General features: G+C 45.6%; 1 protein-coding gene across 6 annotated transcripts in view; it reads left to right on the top strand.

Annotated features, from left to right (window-relative positions):
* The first annotated feature begins 13,764 nt into the window (after positions 1-13,764).
* The window catches only part of LOC140212784 (uncharacterized), a 237,803-nt gene continuing 224,926 nt past the window's right edge, over positions 13,765-26,641 (top strand). For 5 of the 6 annotated variants that reach the window (XM_072285779.1, XM_072285783.1, XM_072285780.1 and 2 more), the window contains exons 1-4: positions 13,765-13,835; positions 14,612-14,667; positions 19,478-19,535; positions 21,060-21,159. In XM_072285779.1, the coding sequence (XP_072141880.1) occupies positions 14,631-14,667; positions 19,478-19,535; positions 21,060-21,159 (195 nt within the window). In that variant the 5' untranslated portion in view covers positions 13,765-13,835; positions 14,612-14,630. Of the gene's footprint in view, positions 13,836-14,611; positions 14,668-18,619; positions 18,731-19,477; positions 19,536-21,059; positions 21,160-26,641 lie in introns of those variants that run through there. The other variant, XM_072285784.1, reaches the window with a different exon arrangement.

Consider the following 26,641-nt stretch of genomic DNA (forward strand, 5'->3'; position numbering starts at 1 on the left):
TGTCCTCGCTGTAGCTTCTCATGGAAGCTGCCATTTTCAAATTTTCTGAATGTGCGCCCCACTATTCAATGACATACATTTCCCACTCTAGCGAGATTGCTAAATGTTATGCATACAAAACGACCTGCAAAAGAGATTGGATTCTATTTGCCTACACTTCAACTGCTTCAATTGATGACGTTATTTGTTCTGCATTTACTTTTGCGACAGGCTATCCAATGCTACCCATAAGTTAAAACTACTTTGCTCATAATTATGACAAAGCGATTATACACAAAATATGATGCTGTTCGGAGGAGATAAGGGGAAGGGGGGAGGTTAAGAGGAGTGTATGTTGTTCAAGGGAAATTAATTTACTACTAAAATCATTATAATAACGACACTTGAAGGTCGGTCTTTGACGGTTTTCAATATGCGTTATACCAGAGCCCTGTAACACTACCGGTTTGAAGACAGTTAATGCCTCTTGGAAGTTAGGCACGTGCGGTGATTTGCAGAATATTCATTGGAGTTACCACTTGTTTCACAGCAGCAGAAAAAATGCAGCCTCATTTTCAACAGCGGAGCTGTTTAAGCTTTAGTTCCGCCGTGGAGCGTTACCAGAAAACTCAGCCCAATTGTGCGCCGCCTCGCGTTGCCTAGCAACCAGTTTCGAGAGCACCGAGCCACGTAACCTCCTCGCATCCCACGCGCGTAGGGCGAAGTCGTGACGTCAGAGGCGAGCAAAATCTCGCAACAGCCGGCGCGGCGACACACCTCTCGCCTCCTCTACTCCATGCAGACGTGCTGCTGCCATGGGCAGACCGAAGAAAGTCCTGACGCCCGAAGAAGAAGCGGCTTACCAGGAAGAGCGCCGTACTGCCAAGCGATATGCGTCGCCGCCAAGCTGATCCGGAACACCACACCGAAGATGCGGCTGAGAAGAGGCGATGCCGAGTCGAGGATCCCGAGTTTCAGTCCAGGGAACGCGAGAGTCGGCGCCTGAACGCTCGACGTCGCCGAGAAAGCGATCCCGGCCTGCGACTGCTCCAAAACTTCCAGCGTCAAGCACGCCGAGACAACAACTTAGCAAAACCTAGCATAACCTCGCAAAACCTAGCAACAACTTAGCCAAGCCTACCATAACCCCGTAAAACCTAGAAACGACTTCGCCAAGCCTACCAACAACTTAGCAAAACCTAGCATAACCTCGCAAAATCTACAAAGAACTTAGGCAAGCCACGTAAAAGCTAGGTGATCGTAAGTTCCGCTGTTGACTCCAGCCTTACACCACTAATGCAACTGCGCACGTTTTCTTTCTCTTTTTTTTTTTTTTTTGAAGACAGAGAGTTTAGGCATACTTTATTGTTATACTGGGACAAAAGATCGCTATTACAAACGTAGCTGGTCGAAAGCTAGCCCGCGTCCTATGATCAGTAAAGTCAAATATCGCGGCTCATGTTTCGATATGTAGGCGTTGTCATAATCGGACGGCACTGCCCCCCCCCCCCCCCATCCCCGAGCACAGGCCAACGAAGAAATACTGTCGCAAATAGCTCCCAAATACTCAAACGTGTGGTTTTTTCGGAAGGACTTGAAATACGTTATACCGCGGCCCCTGGCCATGGTCGTAAAACATTCGGCCGCTTGTTCAGCTCAGCCCAACACTTTGCTCCCCTTCGTGGCCGGGTCGGGACACCGCGCCAGCCCGGACGCCTGGCTTGCACCGGAGACGAGAGACAGCGAGTGGAAAGGAGGAGCGCGGATCCCGAGGAGTGCGACAAAAAACAGCAGTCGCCAACTTTGAACGAAAATTGTTTTAGCTCTGGTACAAACCCCGTTTATTAAGTTTCATTAAAGGCAGATTTAAGAATGCGAACATTATACTGTCACGTGGTGGTGACGTTGAAGAACACAGTAGCAATACTGTGAACGACAAAACTAACTTTTATTGGGCGAACCTGTGCCCACAAAACAGGCTACACTTATAGCACAACGATAGCGGCGAACACGGTCGGCGATCGTCGAAAATCTGATCAGCGGGTCAAGCGCGTCGGCTTTTATACAGCAGTCGTCGAACGTTCCAGACTTATCGGTGGGACCCGCATGCCTTCCACAAAGTTCTACACCATTCGCGTCACGCGATGAAATCAGATAACACAAGGTTCGGCGACAACAGACTGCGGATAGAATCATCGATAACTTTCCAGAAACTTCGGATACATACAGGCGCGTCCCGCGCTGTGCGATAACATTTGTTAGGCGGCGAAACGTGGTCGCCCGATAAAGATAAGTACACGTGTCAATACTAATCCACAAAAAAAAAATTAAATTATGGGGTTTTACGTGTCAAAACCACTTCCTGATTATGAGGCACGCCGTAGCGGAGGACTCCGGAAATTTCGACCACCTGAGGTTCTTTAACGTGCACCTAAATCTAAGTACACGGGTGTTTTCGCATTTCGCCCCCATCGAAATGCGGCCGCCGTGGCCGGGATTCGATCCCGCGACCTCGTGCTCAGCAGCCTAACACCATAGCCACTGAGCATATCCACAAAAAGGGAGACGTTATAGAATTGAAAAATTATAGGCCCATTATACTCCCAGTATTATATAAAATATTAACCAAAATAATATCTAATAGAATAAGGGCAACAATGGACTTTAGTCAACCAAGGGACCAGGCTGGTGTCAGGAAGAGATACTGTACAATGGATCACATCCATGTCATTAATCAGGTTATTGAGAAATCTGCAGAGTACAATAAGCCTATCTATATGGCTTTCATAGATTACGAAAAGGCATTTAATTCAGCAGAGATACCAGCAGTTATAGAGGTATTACGCAATCAAGGAGTACAGACCACTTACGCAAATATCTTGGAAAATATTTACAGAGATTCCACAGCTACCTTAATTCTGCACATGTAGGAAGATACCTATAAAGAAGGGGTGAGACAAGGAAACACAATCTTTCCAATGCAAATTCCCTGCGCGCTTGGAAGAAGTATTCAAGCTATTAAACTGGGAAGGCTTAGGAGTAAGGATCGACGGCGAATATCTCAGCAACCTTCGGTTTGCAGATGACATTGTTCTATTCAGCAACACTGCAGACGAGTTACAACTAATGATTGAGGACCTTAACAGAGAGAATGTAATGGTGGGGTTGAAGATTAAAATGCACAAGACAAAGGTGATCATGAATGGCCGGGCAAGGGAACAAGAGTTCAGGATCGCCAGTCAGCCTCTAGAGTCTGTGAAGGAGTACGTTGACCTAGATCAAATAATCACAGGGAACCCTGATCATAAGAAGGAAATTCAGAGAAGAATAAAAATGGGTTGGAGCGCATACGCCATGACATTCTCAGCCCCTGACTGGAAGCTTTCCATTATCATTGAAAAGGAAGGTATGCAATTAGAGTATTTTACCGGTGCTGACATATGGGGCAGAAACTTGGAGACTGACAAAGAAGCTTGAGAACAAGTTAAGGACCGCGCAAAGAGCGATGGAACGAAGAATGCTAGGCATAACGTTAAGAGACAGAAAGAGAGCGGTTTGGATAAGAGAGCAAACGTGTGTAGCCGATATTCTAATTGACATCAAGATTAAAAAATGGAGCTGGGCAGGTCAAGTAATGCGCAGGTTAGATAACTGGTGGACCATTAGGGTTACAGAATGGGTGCCAAGAGAAGGGAGGCGCAGTCGAGGACGGTAGATGGCTAGGTGGGGCGACGAAATTAGGAAATTTGCGAGCGCTATAGTTGGAATCGGTTGGCGCAGGACAGGGGATAATTGGAGATCGCACGGAGATCGCAGGAGATCGCCTTCGTCCTGCAGTGGACATAAAATAGGCTGATGATGATGATGATGATGATGATGAAAGGCACTCGTTATTATTACTGTCAGTGGACTCTGTTTTCATAGGCACATCACCTTCATAGGCATAATCTACGTAAGAGAAGCTTTGTGAATACGGGCCCTCAGCTTTCTACTCAGTCATTCTCACGACATCGCGCTCTTGAAAACTGTAAACAGGCGTAAATAATCATAGTTCCAGTTATATGGCAGAAAATTATTCGCTGAAACGTAGACTAACTGGTGAAAAGAATGATAAAAGCCACGTGTCGCCTGACGGGCATGTGGGCCAATGGACCGATCTCAACATGTTCAGACTGCATACGTCCCTACATTGGCGGTACTATAATGCCTGCGGTCCATGCCGCTTTTCTGCTGTACTTGGGTCGAGGTAACCTTGAGGGGAAAGTCGAGTTTTGTTTTGGCACGAATTTCAGGGGGAAGTTGCAATGAGTGCCTGCATGGAAAAAGAATGTTTCATACCTTTCATCCAGAGATATGAACGAATATTCTATGTTTCAAATAGAAATCGAATATTACACACTATTGGCGGCGAGGAGTTACGGCGTCGCCATCTATCGGAAGCGCCTCGCTGGCGTAGTATGAGGGATCACGCGGCGCGCACCTCATAGGCTTTGCTGTCAGCGCTCACCGAAAACATCACGCGGGAGCTCTCCCGGACGTTTCTGTAAGTACTTTCGAAACGAGAGAAGTTTTTTACTGTCTAAATAATAATATTGGGCAAACTGAAAGCACAGAATCGTTTACAGACGCAATCTCTGCCGAATACGTACAGTGAACGCCACTGCGCGCGATTGCCGCAATGGAGTCTCCCGAACCGGTTTCTTGCGTGAAAGGTAGGTAAACGCCGAGAGCAAACTATCTGAAATATGTTCTTATAGTGTTTGTATAACTAAATGGAGCGTAATAGAATGAAGCCTCAATGCAGCGATCGCACAGATTCGCAGCGACCGACTGCGCGTCTGCACGTTTGTCCGCGCACTGATTCGCTTTCGCCGCGTGAGCGTTTTCGCACCGTGCCATGGGCTTTAGGCCGCAGAATATGAGCATTTGACAGTATACAAGCAACCATTGTTGCGTGGGCGCTGTCAGAGCTGTTGAAAAATAATTTAATTGTAGAGACTTGGACGCCTACGGGGAGTGTGATGTGCCGTCGCGACGATTCAATCTTTTTTTTCTCCTAAATTCTTGGACGTTTCAATATTATTTCTCGATCTGCGTGTACTGTATGTTTATCGGTGTTCTCAGCGTGCGATTTCCCGCTGCTTCTTTTTGGTAATCCAGTGCATTAATTCATAACACAAAAATAACCATATGCCATGCTTTTTTTAAAATCTCCTTCTTACCGCTCCCTTTCCACTCCAGTGAACTTCGACAAGTTCATAGACCAAACCATCATGACATTAGTCGGGCTGCGCACTCGGGCGAGCGTCTCAGTGCGCGTTTTCCGAACATCGCAGACCCGGCACGGTAGCAGAAATCTTCCTCGCGTCTGTGCTTGCTGCATACCCGAGTTGTAGCCGATGACTGTTTGGCGGTTTTGTTTCGCGAGCCAAGCTTCACGCAGCTTCTTGTCCTGCGGCTACGTGTGAATAAGGCTGACACCGGGCTCGGTTGCGTACGTCCGGCACTGCGACACCGAGCAATAGCCTACCATGTTGCGCGCCTTCAAAGGCAGCCACTACCTATTGTAGTGCTTTCAACCGTTGTAAAGTAGTCACTAGAAGCGGGAAAATCTCGCCACTAAATGAGGACCGCAGCGTACGAGGGAATGACCCGCCGTGGTTGCTCAGTGGCTATGGTGTTAGGCTGCTGAGCACGAGGTCGGGGGATCGAATCCCGGCCACGGCGGCCGCATTTCGATGGGGGCGAAATGCGAAAACACCCGTGTACTTAGGTTTAGGTGCACGTTAAAGAACCCCAGGTGGTCGAAATTTCCGGAGTCCTCCACTACGGCGTGCCTCATAATCAGAAAGTGGTTTTGGCACGTAAAACCTCATAATTTAATTTTTTACGAGGGAATTTAAACTCTCGTTTTCAGCTCGCTTCGGCGCTCCCGAAGCAGCCGACGCGGCCGCTATGCGCACGTGATCCCTCATAGCACGTCCCGCCGACGGTGGCGCCAGCTTTTCCAGTGGTGGAGCTCGAGGCCAATAGCTATTCGCCTCCGTATTCGAAAAGAAAATTCTTGATGAAGTGAGACCTCGATATATATCGAACACGGGTATATGTAATTATTACTTATGTCGAACACTTTCTATATCACCAGGAAAATAACGTACATTTTTAATTTTTCTTTTATTTCGAACGGGGTCGGTCGTAAAATGGATATATCGAACTCCGCCACCCCAGACCACGTGCGCTCTGCTGACAGGCCGCGAGCTTTCCCCCAACACCCTCAAAGATAGCGGTGGCGCGATGGCGTTCCCGAACCCAAACTTCATCCTCCGGCTTGGAGCGCAGCGGCCGCGAGAAGGGAAAACGGCGCTCGGTTTGAAATTTCAGAACTTTCCGCGGTGCGTAGCGATGTAATACTTTGCAGACACGATCTTTATCGCGCATTGTATGCTCAGCGCTTGTTAGCTCAACATGGCTAGAGGGGCCCTCGTATAGAGTGTCATTCGAGTTGTTTCCCAAAACCCTTCCCCAAGCAGTTCATGACAATCTTAAATTGAATTAAAATATGAGCGGGTGATATATTACCGTGTCGTAAATTTAATTATCAAGTGGCATACAGAACACGCACACGATCCGCAGAACCCACTGCGTTTTAAACATTGCAATGAAGCATGACATATATGCACTAACCTCCATAGTGGACACATATTTAATCCTTATTTTTATTTGTGGGAGTCGGTCTGAGACGCAGCCAGCGGTCATTCCACGGAGATACTGAGCACTGACTGCTTGTTACCAAGGGCATGGAAAATAGCGAATCCCCTGGATGGCAAATATTCACAGCCATCCCTCAGGCGACTTTAACCTTTCTTACTTTGATTTGCAGTACACTCTAAAACAAAATTACACCATTTGGGTTGTATCTTGCCACACAACGATAAACGTCATCTGCCTTGTCCGCATTTCCTTTCTTTAACGCTACGAGCCCGGTACTGTCCGGTAACGAACGGCATGCGCGTTATCAGCATGACATAGCATTGCCGACAGGAAAGTAGCGGGCGCGGCGTTTTCAAAATAGGAAACGCAAGCAAGGCAGATACGATTATCGTTGTGTGGCAGATATACACTCTCAAGGGTGTACCTTTGTCTAAAAGTGTACTATTGCGAAAACACGTACAATGGCATAGGCATCGTTCTATGGTCGAGTGCTTCTCTCAGGTACTACTATCAAATTGCTAATACTACACCTTTTCTTTGCAGGTTTCAGCTACCAAATGGGAATTTGTATGCAGTGACAAGTCATTTGTTGGAGTGTTTTGAATAATAAAAAATTATTTGCAATAGAAAACTCTATGAAACCTAGCTGTGTGCACCGATTGGCACACGGACCCATAGTGGGTTTAAACCAATTGGTTCGCATGAACCAGTTGGATTGCCAGATCATTTGAACCATTCCAATTGGGTTTCTCCCCCCATTTGAGAAAGCATACCGATTGGTTGGGGTACCCGAGCACACGAGGGTTGGACCCTCCCGCGTGTAGCCGTGCGCGGCCTAGCCGCGTCTGGGGAAAGGGGGATCCTGGAGGTTGAACCAATGCTGGGTGTTTGGACCTTTAAGGCCCCCCGGCGGAGGCAACACACCTCTTCGGCCTCTGCTTCGCATACACGGCACCTCCAGACTGACCCACCTGGGGAAAATCGGCAGTCGCCTTTTCCTGTCCTCCTCTCCAATCTTCGTCTTTCTCTCTCGTCTTTTTCATATTTCCGGTCCATTTCTTCACTTCTCCTCACTTCCTAGTTTCCCGGCGGCAAGGGGTAACCTTGTGGGGCTAGCCAGCCTTGGTTATGCTGTATTTGGTTATAGCAGCGATGTACGGCTGGCGTTGGCAGGGTTTCTCTAGCAGGGACTTCTGTCACGTCCCCCTGTTGGGCTCCATGGTGGGTGGTTGGCATCGCGGCCGAAAACCCAACTGTACTTATGGAAAACGCTCTTCCTAAACTCCCTGATCGCCCTCAGAAACGAGGGCGCACCGAAGAGGTCTTTCAGTTTTTCAGGCGCCAAGTCCACAATTTTCTTCGTTTCCAAGTAATTCACTCGGAAGAACCAGACAAACCAGTACGAACCATTTCACCGTTCCTTGTTTCCAAGTCTCTGACTGAAGTTTTTGGTACAGGATATAAGGCGTCGAGGACGGCAAGCGGTGATCTCCGCTTGGAGCTCCGCGATCAGAAGCAGTTTGAGAAACTACCGAAGCTTGTGTCATTTGGGGAGACCCAAGTAACAGTAACCCCGCACCGTACTATGAACACCACCCGTGGTGTTGTTTCGGACGATGACTTGCTGGAGCTCACTGAGGCTGAACTCTTGGAGGGCTTCAGTGAACAGAATGTCATAAATGTTAAACGAATTAAGATGAGGCGAGATGGTAAAGAGATCCAAACCAAGCACCTAATAATCACCTTTGGTTCAAGTGTCCTGCCTGAGTCAATTGATGCCGGGTACATCAAGCTCCGTGTTAGGCCGTACGTGCTAAATCCACTCCGATGTTTCAAATGCCAGCGCTTCGGCCACAGTTCGCAGAGCTGCCGAGGCCGCCAAACTTGTGCGAAATGCAGTGCCCACGAACACACCTCTGAAGCTTGTGAGAATGCTCTCCACTGTGTAAACTGTGATGGGGAGCACGCCGCGTACTCGCGGTCGTGCCCATCCTGGAAAAAAGAAAAGGAAATTGGAACAATTAAAGTAAAGGAAAATGTAAGTTTCAAGGAGGCACGCAGGCGGGTAACCTAGCGCCACAACGGTCTCCGGCGGCTGTCCGACCCACACCCAGTGAGGCGGCAGCAACGCGTGTTATCAGCATAGAACAGTTTACACCGTTTGGAGTGCCCCTTCTGATAACGCGCGTGCCGTTCGTTACTGGAAAGTTCCTGGCTCGCAGCGTTAAAGGAAGGAAACGCATCAAGGCAGATAATGATTATTGTTGTGTGGCAGAAGGGGCAAGCCAAAGGGTGTAACTTTGCCTAAGAGTGTGGTGCGCGACATGGTGCGGTGATCGGGACGGTCAGGAGCAGACGACAAGGAGTGCGCGCGCCGAGGGAAATTCCGTGTTGGAGACAACGCCGAAGAGCGTCCGGCACGTGAACGCGCGGCGCAAGAAAAACAACTAAAAGAAGATAAGCAAACCAATTAGGAAAGACCACGGGGCGTCAGGCAGCCAATAGGAGAATGCCTAATCGGCCAGAGAGAAGAAAAAGCGTGGTGCGCTGGCAGAAGGGAGGAGACGCCGGGCAGACGCCGGGAGAGTTCCAGGAAGCGACACCAGGAGGAGGTCAACCACCGGGAGTTGAAGACGGGCCGTCGGATTCCGGACCCGAGCCACCAGGACTTCACCCGACCGGGGCCTCCTGCCAGCCCGTTCTTGTGCGTCGCCCGTTTACCCGAGCGTGCCGTCAGCTCCTCAAGGCCGGTGAGCTTCTGTGCCCGTGGGCAGGACGAGAGCAGTCGGGCTACGGGCCCGAGCTCTACACCCAGCTGCCCGGCCAGAACGCCGCCGCCGTCTGCTCGTGCCACCAAGCCGCCTGCTTCACCTCTCCAGACCAGAGCTGGCCAGCTCCGGTCGCCCGGTCAACCAACTTACACCACGACCTTTGGTGAGACCGGCGCCACTCCTTTCGTCAGCTTGTCGCCGCGTCGAGACTGTTGTGTGTCCCTACCGTCGTGGCAAGCCCGGACTCGCGCACTAGTTAGCTCCATACTAGCCCCAAGTGTGTTTCTTTCTGCGATGATGTCTATTTGAGTGTTTCTTTTATGTTTTCTATTTTCTTCTATTTATCTTAAGCCATTTTTGGTTATATTAAAAGGTTGTGTGTGTGTTCAAACCAACGGCTTTGTCCTCAATTGGGTTCTCGGAGGCTCCGCCTAAGAGAACCGTTAAAACATTTGAGTGCACGAGCCTTTGTCCCCATATTTGGGCATCACAATCTGCCACACAACGATAATCGTCATCTGCCTCGCTTGCGTTTCCTTTCTTGAAAACGCTGCGCCCGCTACTTTCCTGTCGGGAATGCTACACTCTAAAGAAGGTCTGCACCCTTTGGGGTGTATATCTGCCACACAACAATAATCTTTATCTGTCTTGATGCGTTTCCTTTCTTGAAAACGCCGCGCCCGCTACTTTCCTGTCGGGAATGCTATGTCATGCTGATAACGCGCACGCCGTTCGTTACTGGAAAGTACCGGGCTCGCAGCGTTAAAGAAAGGAAGTGCGGGCAAGACAGATGACGTTTATCGTTGTGTGGCAGATATACACCCCAAAGGGTTCAAACTTTTTTTACAGTGCACTCTTAGGCAAAGTTACACCCTTTGGCTTGCCCCTTCTGCCACACAACAATAATCGTTATCTGCCTTGATGCGTTTCCTTTCTTTAACGCTGCGAGCCCGGAACTTTCCAGTAACGAACGGCACGCGCGTTATCTGATAACGCGCGTGCCGTTCGTTACTGGAAAGTACCGGGCTCGCAGCGTTAAAGAAAGGAAACGCATCAAGGCAGATAACGATTATTGTTGTGTGGCAGAAGGGGCAAGCCAAAGGGTGTAACTTTGCCTAAGAGTGTGTATGTCATGCTGATAACGCGCATGCCGTTCGTTACTGCGAAGTACCGGGCTCGCAGCGTTAAAGAAAAGAAATGCGGACAAGACAGATGACGTTTATTGTTGTGTGGCAAGATACAACCCAAAGGGTGTAATTTTGTTTAAGAGTGTAGACAAAGTTACACCCCTTGGGGTGTATCTCTGCCACACAACGATAATCGTCATCTGCCTTTCTTGCGTTTCCTTTCTTGAAAACGCTGCGCTCGTTACTTTCCTGTCGGGAATGCTACGTCATGCTGATAACGCGCATGCCATTCGTTACTGGAAAGTACTGGGCTCGCCGCGTTAAAGAAAGGAAATGCGGACGAGACAGATAACGATTATCGTTGTGGGGCAAATATACAACCCAAAGGGTGCAACTGTTTTTAGAGTACACTCTAAGAACAGTTTACACCCTTTGGCGTGCCCCTTCTGCCACACAACGATAATCGTCTACTATGATTACTGCGATGCGTCGTTTGCCCCACTTAACCGGTACCGCTTGCTCGTTAATGAATGTGGTTTAGCTGCCCTCTCAAATTTTTATGCCAAGGTAAATGCAAAAAACAAAAACGATATTTCCCTGTGCCGACCTCGAAATGCACGGGTGGCTGGCGCATCGTGGCTGTAGCTATACGGCGCAAATGAGCGGCCGGGTGCGACGATACGGTTTTCCAACCAACTTGTCCTAGTCAGAAGCGTCACACCGGTCTGCACAGTGCTTTTTTTCTGGCAGCGTATTCATACTATGTGTAATAAAGACAAGCGCCTGTATATAATATGCAGCGGTATTAAGAGCGTATCGCACGCAGCTGGAGATTGTAAGGTGCACCAAATGCTACTCCTCAGCTGGTAAGCTAACTCTCGTTATTTTAATGCATAAACATTCTTTGGGGAGTATCCTTTCAAAATCTCTCACCCGAAAATTGTAATGCCTTGTATTGGCATAAAAATGCGTAATTTTGCGAAGAGGTACATTTAATCGTTAAAGCACTGTAAATGTAGATGATTGGTATCTGTATAAGCTATAAACGATAAACAAACGAAATTCCTATTTGAAAACTGAATGCACTCGGTGAATTTCTCCGCCCGCCATCAGTTTCGTGTCTAACAAATCTAACTTGCATGCCTTTTTATATGTCCTTCACGCATATAAATATATGTACGTTCAATGTGATCGGCAGGAAGTGGCAAGAACCGATTGACAATTAAAAACATTCATGGGCCAAAGGATTATTTTATTTTCTACAAGCAAAATTGACAACGAACATTGTGAAGTCTTTTATTTGCTTGAGCAACCTTTTTCAAAGTAATCTTGCTTTTGTTATTGGCGGGTCACATGCACGTTGTATGTAAACTGTCGTTTTATATCGTTAATTTCTATTTTTTGCATTTTTTGTCATGTGAATGCGCATGATCACTTAAAACTTGTTTTGTCATGTCAAGGATTACAAATCTTCACTTTCATATGCAGGCACTCACAGTGGTTTCTCCAGCCTGACTGGGTACGTGTTCCAGAATAAATCGCCGGAAGCAGAATTCACTTAAGTGTGATAAATAAACTTTTAATTCTGTACGCGTTCAATAACGGTGCATATACCAGGATTGTTTTGAACGACCTCATATCTCTGTGAATAAAGAGGCTTGTGTGTGTGTGTGGGGGTACAGAATCACGTACATTTGAAGCTACATGTAGGCATTTTTCTTCATCGTATTGCCCATACTTATGTCTCTGTATAGTCACTTAATTGAGGGTTAATTGTGTTCGGAGGCTTGCTCGAACACAGTTACCTCTACAGCAAGACATAACATTCGCGAGCTTTTGCAAGTACTGCACTACACTGTTTGTGGTGCACATATGATCTTGTATGTCACTGTTTTACTTTGGCTTGATGTTATGCACACCGGGCCGTGCTTAATTGTCAAGCCGTCTGCTTCTCTGAGGATGATTTCAATTATGATTTTGAAGGTAGTATATAGCCACTCGAAATAGCATTTTGTGGGTATTGTTGTAGCTTTTCATGCAGCAATTCAGGTGCGACACTCTTCACGGACAACGCTTTCCATAACTCAAAAGATTCCATGAGCTAGCTGCTGAATTCACGGAAAACGATTCACATATCGCTGCCTGCATGGCGTAATCCGGAATAAATTTAAGCTTTCAGAGTACAGAAGGCAAGATCACGGCCGAGAGCTTGCCGATCACAGCGAGTAGTGCATATTTCAAAGGCAAGCGCAAGAACATTTCAAGTACAGTTCGTTTGCCACCTGCATGAAGTGCATCCCTGCAAGCTTCCGCCGAAGTGCCTGCCAACACTCGAGCTGCTTCTGTTGGTGAACTTCGCTTTTGCATCACATTTATTGGCTTCGAGGTGTGTTCGTGAAGACCGGGAATAACTAAGTCGTGGAATCGTGTGCCGTGAACAAGCGTCCATGTTTCCAGCGATGGAATCAATATATATATATATTTGTTCTCAAGAATTCAAATATAGATTGTCGTCCTCAACATGACGTTCACACATGTCGGACTTATCTGTGGGGCATTCTTTCTTTCGGTGCAGCGTGTGTTTCCATATAAAAAACGCTCTGCCATTGTCGCGGTGCGAAAAAAAATAGTGACCGCCAGCATCACGTTGCATGTGGCCGCTGGAGCAGCCGTGGGCAAAGCAGAACTGCATAGCGAACTTCCTATTATGAGACGCCGAAACGCTTCAGCGCGAAATTTTTCTCTGGAAGAAACCGCCGCACATCACATGACGCCAACGACATGACCACAATAGCGACAGACGAAGGAGCACCACCGAAATGAAAGCAGAAATGAAAGCAGAAGCTAAACCAGAAGTGGTAGAAGTGACGAAAGACGCGATCGCAGCGCTACTAGTTCGCGTGACCGCCACTTCGGCCACCTCCCGAGCTATTCTAGTACACTGTACCCGAGGTGGAGCTGTGAAACAACGTTGATTCAGTGTTCGTGTCATTTATATATTTACTCGTTATTAATATTTATATTTGCTGTAAAATAAGTAATACATAATCACGTTTGATTGTTATTATTCTATCTTTTAGCCCGTCTTGTTTTACTATTATATAACATATTTAATCATTTTACTCCAGAACTAGCACGAAACAAAATTTGTTCACAACTTCTTTCGCAACTGTCGTGCCACCTGTCACTCCTTTCGCGTACTAACACCGATAAGTATGGATGGACTGCTGACCGGTCGGTGCTACTGGTATGTAGGTCACTTTTTTTGTCGCATTGATGCGCAATTATTGAATTGTGTTCGACTTTGATGAAAGCTGGGACGCCACCATTCGGTGCGTGAGGAAGGCCAGCGGTAATAGTTAGCGAGCGAAGCGAGGTTCTAACCTCGCCACCGCGGCCGATGCGGCTGGTACACGTCGCCAACGGAAGTGACATATGTTTACCACAACACAGCTGCTTTCTAAGCCTAAGACTTATTCGATCAGGCGCTGAAAATGTAAAAATAAATATCGATCGCGTTGTGGTGAGGCAGTGACACTGCACGTACGATTATGTACAGGTAACGGGCGCGTATAAAGTGCCACCGACGTTGCGCCACTTGGAAACATGGCGTGTGCACAGTCGCGCAAGGCACTGGGAGTTGTGAGCCGTGTTTGAGATCCTCCGTCGGAGTTGCCTTCATTTAGGAAAGAAGGGAGATGTTTCAGTAGCGCGAAAGACTTGTCGGAAGCACTGTGGTGACCTGTGTTCGTGCTTGTGTGCGAGCTCACAAGCGCGAGCACGGTCTTTGCAGTCACAGCGATTCGACGCAACCGGTTGGCAGACGCGTGTCGTCCTGGGGTCATGTTGGGGCCGATGCTATCGTTGTACCACCGTTGCTTGTTTCCTCATTTTCGGAGTCGAGTGAATCGCGGACGTGGCGACACTTTCGCCTAGCGTCGTGTTTGTGTGTGACGCATTTTCTATTTTATCCTTTTTTTCCTTCTTTTCGCCTTCTCTCCACCCTTTCGTGGCCTTCCGAAGAAACCCTAACCACAGAACGATGAGCCGACGTATGTTAAAGCACAGATACCCAACAGGTAGGCACTTCACACGACTCTTATATTCAACTGCGCGTTGTTTAGAGACGCTTTCATCTTTTTTAATTTGCGTTGGGTGGCATATTTAAGGCCGCGACTGAAACCCAATACTGCTGTTTTTGCACACTGTCGGCGGCAGATGCATAGCGACCTGCTGAAGTTTAGAGCTAGATAACTCGTCAGCGCACACGTGTGTCAAACACTGAGGCCATGTGGCGAAGGTCTGAATTATGCTCCGGTGCTTACTGCAAGTGCAATATTCATCCCATTGATAGCTGGTTGATTAATGATTTGTCAACGTGACAGCCCTCCCATAAAAGCAGTTAAAATGACAACTGCTGCCTCACTTTACAGTGTCAGAAACCAGGTGTTTTACAATGTGACTGCGCTGCATTATTCCTTGCTTAAGGAACCCGTCGCTGTGCGACTTAATTGTAGGACGATGAGTAAAACGAGAACAAGGTAAAAGCAGGAGCCAACGTATCGACAAGTGGACTTGTCTTTTTCGAGGCGACATATGCTCTCCTCGGCACAATATGCTTTCCTTAATTGTAGGAATGTGATGAAGGGAACCGGGAGTAAGGGTTCCATCATTGTATCTAGCATGGAAGTATCTGATTCATGTATTTACAAGGTGTCAGATTGCCAGCTTGTTGAAAGTGTGGCACTATTTCACGAGTGGAGAGGCCAAGTTAGCAGAACTCTGGTGCAAGTTAGTTGGTTCATGATCTTGAAGCAAACGACTAGTGCGAAGAAAGCAAGACGAGAGATGAGGGACACGAAGAAACACAAACATGTCTGCATTTCTTCGTGTTCCTTGTCTTTTGTCTTGTTTTCTTTGCGCTGGTCAACGTTTGCTTCAATAGGCTAAGTTGCATAGCTTGAACTATTTGGGTTCACTTACGAATCAACTGCATTAGACAGTTTTCATGACAGCATGATGCTGATATGGTAGAAAGTAAAGTGTCATGTAATACCTTCATACTCTGCCCTTCAGAGTTCATGCTTTTCTTTTCCTCATTTTTTTTTAAATTAGAGAAGTAGCATTAGAGAATTAGAGAAGTCTTGCCACTTGCGCACTTTCCAAGACAAATAAAACTATTAGAATATGCGAGCCTTTTAGTCTCCTTTGCACAAGCTTGTGGAAAGGAGCCAATAAGTCTTGCAAATTTCAGTTGTCTTCAGTTTTAGTGCTCTTTGAATGTGTGTGATAGGATATAAGGCAGTTAGGCAGTGTGGCACAACTTTTCATCCCAAAATCCAGAACCTTGTTTACTTTTTTAGGCTTGATCAATGATGGCAGTATTCACATTGTCATAGCATTACATTGCAATGTCAATTAAAGTTGGCTCTGCTGGCCATATTGTGCATTTTTATTTGCCAGAATCTCTTGCATTCAGTGGGATTGTTTGCTATCTTATCTAAGCCACAAAGTTTTGATTTTGTATGTTAAATAATGTTTAATTTTAAAATTAAACACTTCCGAGGTGGTTTCTGCGCCTGAGTGGGATTGCCTCTCATGTATCATAGCAGTTTGTAGTTCTAAGCAAAAGATAGCTCACCGTTTCTAGTTGATTCCCAAGAAATCAGCTTACTCAGCAAAACAAGCTAGAAAAGATAAAAAAGCATGTTAAAATCTCTACCATGCCATAGTGTACTTACAACTGCCTGTGAATTGCATAAAACTATGTGAGGGATTACAGTACTGATATTGTGGTCATTGACATTGTCTGTAGAGTGCAGGGAGCACATCTATAATTTTGACCATTGCTTCACACTAGGCAGCGCCTGGTGGCCTCTTGTGCCTGCCTGTTGTGTGCATTCGGGTCATAGTTTGTTTTTATTGTAGAACAAAAAGCTTGTGTGCTATTGCTTCGGTAAGCTTGACCTAAGTTTCATTAGGAGGCAGCTGTCACACGGGCATCTGTGTCGCCTACCAAAGCACTGTCCACACTCACTAGATTAGAAGTTAAGATATGTAGCACCACTGAATTTATGAATTTACATTCATATCAATTGCACCTTATAACAGGCCACCTGACAACATGCATTCTTATTTAACCTATCTGATTAAACTTACATTTGCCACTTACATTTGCTGTCATTGTCATGGCACTTTTATGGGTAAAACAGAATTGTACAGTGTTGTGAAATGGTTGCTTTCTCTGGTACTGTCCCCCAGTGCAGCATTCGATACAGTGCCTCATTACATCTATCAATTTAGGGATACTGCTATGCTTTTTCCCTAACATGCACAGTTGAATGGAACACACCTGGGGCATATTGTTAGATATGGCAAGGTGTGAATCCAGCCTGAACTGTGTTTTTTAGCATTCTTTTTGTGATGACACTGAAGGGGATGTTGTAATGACAAAAGCCTAGGTTTTATGTATTATTTTTTTTGCTTGAATTTGCATAAGGGCAGCTGCTGCATTGTTTTGACAGTGCAGAGCCTGTCGGTGCTTTTGACAGCTGTCAAAATGGCTCCTGCCAGGAAGTGCTTAAATGAAGAAATTTTGTCCAGTGAGGACTCTTGGTTCTATAGATCTAGCGGGTTATTAAATTTTGGCACTAGTACTTTCAAAATGATTACTCCACAGCAAGGTTTGTACTGTATGGTATGTTGATTGCTCAGCTTAATTCTAACCTTTCCCATGGAAATTTATCCTGGCAACAAGCTTGAGGCTCTTTTAATATGATAGTGTTGAGAGTCCCGTGTCACAGAAAATCCGGTGTTGGCTTTGGTAGAATTGTCCGTGAGGGAAAATTTCCGTATATATTTAGGTTTATGTATATGCCACACCTTGCTCTATGACATGCAGTATATGCGGGTTATATTGCTACACCATTCTATCACTAAAGTTGCTCATACCTTGTCTTACATCCTTGAAATAGTTTTTGCTTGGAATTTTGAGAATGACAGCCCTCAAACAAATGTCATGAAACAAAACACTGACAGCGCATGCTTTTTATGTTAAATCTTCTCAGACATAAATATTAAAAGTGCAAAACAATAACTGAAACCTGGAAATGAAGCAACTTTATTCCTGCAGCTTGGTGCTAGCTCCGGGATCGGCCCACACAAGAGGCCGCTTTTCTACCTGAAAGCTTGCCTTAGTGCTTAGTGTTCAGCACCAGCATTTCCTGTTAAACATTACGGTTACATAAGTGGCAGTTACTAGGAAGCGTGAGAAGCAGTCAGGGATCTTTGAATGCTATTGCATTCCACTCTTAAAGGCAAAGCTTAAGCATTCTCCAAGTTTTTTTTTTGTCAAATCACTATGGATTTGCGAATAGGCTGAATGAAAATAATAGTGTTTTAGCATAGTGTTACCGCCTTACTGTTACTGCTGCACCTGCCAGCTTAATGCGTGCTAATCAAGCCATGTCAGATGCATGTATAACTATCCATAACAGGGACTTAGTGGCACACTCATAGCTGGCATGTGGCCAGGATGGTAGCGGTAAAGTGCTACTACTTTGCTAAGACGGTGTGTTTTGAAATTTCAACGGTCTAGCAGTGGCAGTAGCTTCACATTGTTGGGCAGCAGGCTGTTCACATAAATGCAGATTTAAGTCTGTCTTCAAGTTTGTTAGATTAATTACATTTGAACTTGCTTCTCTTTTTCATTGGCTGCGCCAAAAATTTGCTTTGTTTCCAACATTCAATGCTTTGAGGGTTTTTCCTGCACTGTGGAATCCGTGTTCTTTGGAGCAGTTGTTTCCTCAGTAATGTACATAATAAAATGACAGCTGTCAGGTCCACATCCAATCATACATTGTAGGCCCATTGTATTAATCTGCATGCTTAACATTAGGAATTTTTGTTAGGTAATGAAGGTAATGATGTGTTACATTTTAAAATGTTACTGCTCGGTTGATAAATTTAGCTTGGCTGTATATTGATTTGGCATTACCTTCCTTGGTGTGGAACTTTTTGTAACATTTACAGATTCATTTTTCTGCTGTGCTAACACGGGTATGTCACGGCACTGGCCCCCTGCCAGCAGATGTCGAGAGTGAAGTTCCTTTGGCGTAGTTGGCCCTAATTCGCAGGACAATGGTTTGTAAGACAGACCACATTTAAGGTTTATGCATTGAAAACTACTTGTATGGTTGCAAAGTGTGCACTTGATGAAGCTCAGTTTGACTTCTGCAACTGCGGAGAGGGCTGAAAAATAGAAAAAGGATGTAGGTGAAGAAAATACACATACAAACAAGGGCAGGCAAAGACTTCGAACTGTAATACAGAAAACCACCCAGGTGGGATAAATATGCACAACTATTGATACGACATGGCTTCACCACAGATTACAGTGATGCGAGGCAAATTAAATGTGCTAGTGCACCAAGAAACAGCAGAAAAGGCTTCAGCCACCCATAAAAGCCAGCAGCAGATTTTGCATGTTATGCCTTTGAGAGTGTTGCAAAGTGAGAAGTAACATTCTCTTGTTGTGCCAAGCCTAGAATGGTTTTTGCCACTCCTATCTGAAGACATGCTTTGCAGTTGTTGGTAGTCTAGAGTTTTAGGTTGGGATATGCAAGAGGCTTACGTACTGCTTGTGCACGCAATTCGCTTGGGTCTCAGCAAAGCCCAAGCAGGCTTGGGTGCGCTAGTCGCTTGTGTCCTCTAATTTAAAACTCTCTACTGACTTGTGTGCTCTTCCGACTATGCTGATCAAGTGCATTTAGAATAGTTACAGCATGTAATCTTTAAAACTAATGTTCAACATTAGTAAAGCTTCTCTTCATGAAGGGGGTTGCAATGCTCTGATGTCTTTCCTGTCTCTTCCCCAACACACATCCACAGGAAAAGCAACAGAGGCAGCCCAGCCAGCGGCTCCACTACCTCAGCCAGCTGCTGACATGTGAGTTAAATATTTCTTTTTTTTTATTTGCTTTTGCTTGGTGTGCTTTTATAGCTTGCTTATGCCATGGGTCACCTGTTGTGGTGAAGAGTAGGCTTTTGAGGCCTTGATGTGAAAAAAAAAAGAAAGAAAGAAAGAAATGACAGTGTACATTTAGCACAGTTGAAAATAAAACAAATAAAAATTTATATTATACCTGTGTGCTCTCTTGTCAGCACAGTTGTAGTTCTGTTAGTGTTGAAAGTAAGTAGCGTGTGTAATGATTAATGCCTAATAGTTGAAGTTGCTGAATATCGAGTTTTGTTTTTATTGTAGAGGTACTATGTCAAGAGGTTTGCACTTCAGCAGCACTGCCCTGTCAGAGCTAATTTCTGAACCGTAACATTAGTGTACAGTAATTGTTCCTGATCTTCTTTTAAATAGATAGAAAAATAAATGCTAATTGATGTAGGTGTGTAACTGAGTATGAGTATTACTGCACAAATTAAGATTGAGAAATATTGAAGCCTCCTTTGATGTTTGAAAGTTTTCTACACAAGATGTACATTGCTTAAAGAAACTGCATGTATCACTGATGCTTATATAATACACTGGAGAACGGGAAAAAAGAATTGATATGAGGTACTTAGTTTGCTTGATCTGATGGCCAAGTGGAGGACTGATGTACAGTCCATTGCATATGTGTTATTATCACATACTTATCTAGCACTGTGACATTGCCTCTTTTGTTACTTTCGACAAACACCATGTGGGAATGTTTGTAAACGGACCTACTGTGGATAGCTTACTCGAGTATACTTGAGGACCAGCAAACAAAACACCGGTCCAGAATCTTTTCCTTTCACCTACACTCATTTGGTTAAAACATGTAGTGACTCATGTCTTTTTGATACCACACAGAAGGGCTTTTTTGTCATAGAAATGGTAGTGTTCACATTCTTACCTCAAGATATAAAGCTTTCATAAAGCTGTTCTTCCTTCTTTGTGCAAATTAAGTTGGTAAGTTCAGAATAGAGCTAATACTGCCCAAGACAGTTGCCTTGGGTTATCCTGCTCACAACGGCATGGAAGACTTGCCTGTGGTTATGCGAAAAGACTGTGCATTATGAAAGGGCAATTGACCACAATGCTGCCAAATTGCTACACTGAATAAAGCATGTTCTTTTTGAGTTCTCAAGCGCTCTGCAAGTATTCGTGGGTAAGAAGTGAAGTTGTACCGATTTTGAGTACTTTTGTGGACCCACTTGCCATTATGCTGGCTTGTCTTGAAGTTTGATTCCATACATTTCCTCTGTTGTTCACATTGGTTGAAAGCAGCATGTCCATGGACATTCCTGTCTGCTGCATACTTAGTGTGATTGTGGAGGCTATTTTGTGCAAAAATATTTCAAGAGCCAACAGATGGGAATTAAACTGCATTCTTGATGTGAAACGGGGCTCTTCAGTGTGCCCTGTGTGCCCAATGCCCTGTGTAATGCGTGTTTATGTGCCGATTGACGTGCCACTCGTGAATATCTCCTGCAGAATGCCCCAATGGGATGGGACTGCCAGCTTTCAGCCAGCACAGTATCCCACAGCAGTGCTGGACCCACAGCATCAGCAGCAGCCGCAAAGCAACTCACAGGTATTGAGCATTGATCAGTGATTGTTGTAAGGGAGCAACTTGTTCATTGTTTCTAAGGTGGCATTGCCACATTTGTTGAGACTGCAGAGGGGGAAAAAAAATTACAAGTTGTTAAAGGGACCCTGAAACGCTTTTGACGATTTTCTACAAACGTACTGAGTCGTTAGAGTAGGTCCTTCTGATCATTAATTGACACATCTAAGTGCTCCGCGTAAAGCGTGTAATTTATTATAAGGTTTTAAAAATGCACATCGCTGCCGATCGTAGCACACTGCTCGGCGGAATTTTAAGCCGCCCCTACCCATATGACCGAAATCACCCATACGACGTCAGTGGGGCGAGCTATCCGATTGGCTGACCAGGGCGCGTGATCGATAATTTTTCCAACTTTATGGTAAACAAATGATCTTCGTAATAGTTGGAGTGTTAGTTAATTTGTTTTTATAAAAAGAAAGTAACATAAAGAGAATGCACAAGAACAATTTTTCAATACACTTAAGCACTTCCGGCAAACAGCAATGGTCGTCTGCTTCTGTACAACGTACTCCATTTTGACGAGAGCTCCGCGGTCAGAGTCGGTCTCAGTCTTTTCGCCAGCACTATGATTCGACTTTGTTGCCTTGTGGACTGCAAACGTAGCGACTGGCAATATGTCAAGCTGTGAGATCGTGTCCCTCTGCAAGGCAGCGTACGAGCGAACTGGCTGCTGCGCATCGGACTGCCGCTATCCGATCGGCGCCAGGATTTGCGCGTTTGTGGCCGTCACTTTACATTGGAAGATTACTAACGCAATAGCGTTTCGAGAGTCCGGTATTAGGGCAAACGCAAGCGCAAGGGAACAGGGTCTGGCCGCTTGACTGTGCCGTAACGGGATGAGCCACGAGATGAGCAGAAGGGCATGGTCTGCATGGTGCAGCCACCTGGTGGCACAGAGCTCAACCATACACAGTAGCAGCAACGAAGTGTATTCTTCTTTGCTGCTGGTGTGTATTTTTCGCAGGAGTGTAATCATCAACACGTTGTTTTTATAAATGTTTAAAATGTTTTACACTTGGTTAGAGCAACATTAGCGCTTTGCTTGGCTGGTTAAGCGCTGCGCCAACAAGTGTCTGGACCGTGCAGACCGATCAGGCCGCTCACGTACGTCTACGCTAAAGTTCCTTCATCAGCTTTAGCTCATGCCTCCAGTCATTTGCCGAAATGACCAGCTTGCCTGTGGTTACCGGAATACCAGACACGTTCGGCACTACGACAGAATGCTCGCAACGCACGCTGCTTCGATAGCTCGCGCTTGGGGTCGACGGCCAAGCGGCTAGCGGAGAGGTCTCGCGCGGGCGGGGGCGGGCTCCAAAAGAACCGGAAGTGGACGATGTGACGTCACATCGTGACGCAGCACCAGTGAAGGCGGAGCTTAGCCCCGCTCGCTCGGCGAATGAGTTGAGGAGGAAAAGCATGGCTAGAGAGGAGGGTAACTTCTAATCGCTTGTAGCTCCATTAATCCGTAACGCTTCACTTAAATTGTGGTGCGAATGTTCTACTTAAGCTGTACCCTACGCGTCTACAAAATTTGTCCGAAAAGGTGGAGGTCACCGTGGTACTTGGACACATGAAATATGATATGGTTACAAGGACAGTTTGCTGAGTTTTGAAGAAGCTATAAAATATTGAAAGGCAGCCAAGATACCTTGGAATGTGTTGGTGCTGCACCTGTAGATTTTTGCATAATATCGTATGCAGGGTGATAATTTTTAAGTTTTATGTAATTTTTAAAAATCGCCTATTGAAAATACCATAATTCTAATCCTTGAGCTGGACTGTTCAGAGAGGCAGACATTACGTAATTTGCATGAAAAATCGAAACATATATTCAACTTCAACAATAATTAACTTCCTAATTAATTACTTTATGCTGCATATTGCAATTTATGAATTTTGGGCGGTGAGATTGTCAGGCGTATCCACTTGGAATGAATTTCCAGAATGGCACCTGTTTGGAGATATACGCCATCAAACTCGGCGTAAAAGTTCACTGGTGGTCCACTTACCTTTTTAACAAAATGCTCTTTTATGCATTGAAGCATAAAAGTAACTGGAACGGCCATGTATTTCATCTCGCACTTCGGAAAGTAATATCTCGAAACTAGCGTAATCCTTGAAATTCATTTCATGTAGATGCGTCTTGCAAACTCACAGGCTACAATTCATTAATTGCGATATGTGCCGTAACTTAATCAGTTAAAAAGTTTACTCAATTTTTTCTAATTAGTTGAATGTGTGTTTCGATTTCGCATGCTAGTAATGTCTGCCTCTTCGAATAATCCAGGTCAGTGACAAGAAATATGCTATCTGCCACAAGCGATTTTTAAAAATTCCGTAAAACTTAAAAATGATCACCCTGTATACTCATATAAGGGCCGCATCCCCACTTTGCAGGAAAAAATTTTGGGGAAAAATTCAAAACGTCCCGCCGGAAGGTGAAGTTAGTTTCATTGCCGCTACAGAGCAAGAGTAAAAAGTTAGTCGTGTTGCCGCTAGATGACACTAGCTGCTTTTCCATCGATGCCGCTCAGGCTGGCACCGCTGTGCCATTACTTCTTTATGTGGTGCATCGTCTCGGCTGCGTTTGCAGTGTTTCCAGTCGTATCAGTAGCATTTTGCCTCTAGAGAAGGGAGCCCTGTTTGGGCCAGCGCTGGTCAGGGACGATGGGCTGGCGTCTGAGGTTGTTCACTGCAGCGTTATGTCATTTGCATCTCTCTTACCCTCTGCCACAGTTGCGGAAACATTATGAACCTTTAGATGGCTGTCAGCGGCCTGATTTGTGTAAGGGCCACACCCAGCCAAGATTCTAGAGAAAAAAAAGTGCAGCCCTTACGCAAGTATGTATGGTACCAGATTGAGTTCTTTGGAGTCATTTCACTGATGTGCTCTCTTGGTCATTTAGTTATGGTGATTTCTCTCTGCACGCATATTCTACATGGTTTTCTACATAAAGTGTATGTGTGACACCATTAAAAGTGTCAGCAGCAGTTGTCCTCTCCCTTTCTTGTGTTGTCCCATTAGTACTGAATTTTTTCTTGAGTAGCAACCAGATGCTTTATTTTCAAGAGCTGTGGTAGCTTGTGCGAGTTCAATTCCTTGTCCTGGTGGCTGCATTTCGAGGAGGGAAGAACGTAGAATTTTCATAGGTGGCTTGTAATGTTAGCGTATCAGAGGAAAAATTGCCGTCGACTTGGCTGTAGTGGGTATGCTCCAAAGGGACCACTTTCGGTGTTCTCGGAGAGCAAGCTCTGCAGTTAAATAAGGATTTGTCCTTGTCTGAAGGTGCAGGCTTCAAAACAACCCTTTGCATCGGTGTTTTGTGTGCCCCCCTCGGCATCCTTGGAAAGCATGATAAAATTTGGGCTAAACCTGGCACCACTGCTTTTTTATGTGCTTCCATGCAGTGGGATACTATTGTAAGTTCTCTTTGTATTGCATGCACAGTGTTCGCAGTACCTACTTATTATTTACCATTATTCAGAACTGGAGCGCACTCGTACTAGTACTTATATTTGTGTGCCTTGATAGAGCTTCTAGTTATCTGTTTTTTTTTCTACATGAGAGAACATGTGGCTTAAAACTCTGGGGTTTTATGTGCCAAAACCACGATCTGATTGAACTGGGGACTTAATTTTGACCACCTGGGGTTCTTTAACGTGCACCTAAATTAAGTACACAGGCATTCTTGCATTTGGCCCATTGATATGCAGCCATCGCAGCCAGGATTGAACCCATGACCGAAAGCTTAGTAGGGCAATGCCATAGCCACTAAGTTACCACGAGGGGTGCTATCGGATTAATGTTGTTTCTAATTAGAATAAGGTTTGTGTTATGAGTGTAAAATTTAGGGTTCGGTTTTCCCTGTGGTTGGCTGCTGTAAAAGGTATGAAACCAAAATCAAGCATTTTTTTGCTTTTTAGTCTCACGCTTTCCATGAGCTTGCATTTATTGTGAAATAAGTATTATTACTATTATTTCGTGTTATAACAGAATGCAATTGGCAACAAAATTGATTCAAAGAGCTGTTTTCTAACTTCTGGCTACCTGAAGAAAGATAGTGCACTGGAAGTTTTCTGTTTGCTTTACAATGTATAACTTGGATTCTGGGCTGTAGTATTTCCAACCTCCTGTTCGAGCTTCAACACGAGCAAACCATAGATATATGCTGCTTTACCCTATACATCAAGAGTTGATGTTTTTAAATGTAAGTTCTTGTTGTGAACTATAGTTGACTGGAACATGCTGAGTCTTCATATTGACACGTGTACTTATCTTTATCGGGCAACCACGTTTCGCCGCCTGACAAATGTTATCGCACAGCGCGGGACGCGCCTGCATGTATCCGAAGTTTCTGGAAAGTGATCAATGCTTCTATCCGCTGTCTGTTGTCGCCGAACCTTGCGTTATCTGATTTCATCGCCTGACGTGAATGGTGTAGAACTTTGTGGAAGGCACGCGGGTCCCATCAATTAGTCTGGAACATTCGATGACTACTGTATAAAAGCCGACGCGCTGGACCCGCTGATCAGATTTTCGACGACCGCCGATCGTGTTTGCCGCTACCATTGTTCATTGAGTGTAGCCTGTTTTTGAGGGCACAAGTTCGCCCAATAATATAACCAAAGAGTGTGCTCGACCACTCCGCCAGAGAGAGAGAGGGAGAAGTTTAATGATACGAAATGCTGAGAGGTCGGCCTGAGGTATATTCCTCTAGCCAGCTACTCGGCATCAGGGGAAGGGGAAGAGGGAAAGAAAGAGGGAAGAGGTGCATGATGGGTGACGATGACGATAGAAGGAAGATGTAGAACATATCGCAAGCAATTTCGCATGCTCAAAGTCTGCAATCCAAGCCCGTAGTTTTTAAAAAGTTCAGTAATGCCTGAATGGCCTTGAAACTCGATTGAGCATCTGGCCAAGGGCCTAAAATAACGTCCTCCGACAACGGTGCGCTGTCGAGACGCGTAAGGTCGTTGTCCAACCTTTCACGCTCTTCCACGTACTTAGGGCAGTCACAAAGCACATGACCTATAGTCTCAGTCACATTGCACACCTCACAGTGTGGAGACTCGGTGCGTCGCATGAGGTGCACGTATCCGCGCGTAAACGCTACCCCCGCCTTAGTCTGTGCAGAAGACTGGCACAGCTTCGTTGAATTTTCGGTGGTAGCCTAAAATTCATGGCAGGGTCCAATCTCTGGAGTCGTCTGTGGCCGCAGGCCAATGCATTTCAAGAACTCAAACGACGCATGCAGTCGCCGCCGGTACTTGCACACTTCGACGAGAACACCGATACTGAAATCCACACTGACGCCAGTAGCCTAGGCCTCGGTGCCGTCATAGTCCAGAGGAAAGACGGACTTGAACGGGTGATATCGTATGCTAGCTGGTCGCTGTCAAAAGCGGAAGGCAATTATTCTACGACTGAAAAGGAGTGCCTCGCCAT

The sequence above is a fragment of the Dermacentor andersoni genome, unplaced genomic scaffold (assembly GCF_023375885.2).
Source record: "Dermacentor andersoni unplaced genomic scaffold, qqDerAnde1_hic_scaffold ctg00000042.1, whole genome shotgun sequence".
In the NCBI taxonomy this organism is placed as follows: domain Eukaryota; kingdom Metazoa; phylum Arthropoda; class Arachnida; order Ixodida; family Ixodidae; genus Dermacentor; species Dermacentor andersoni.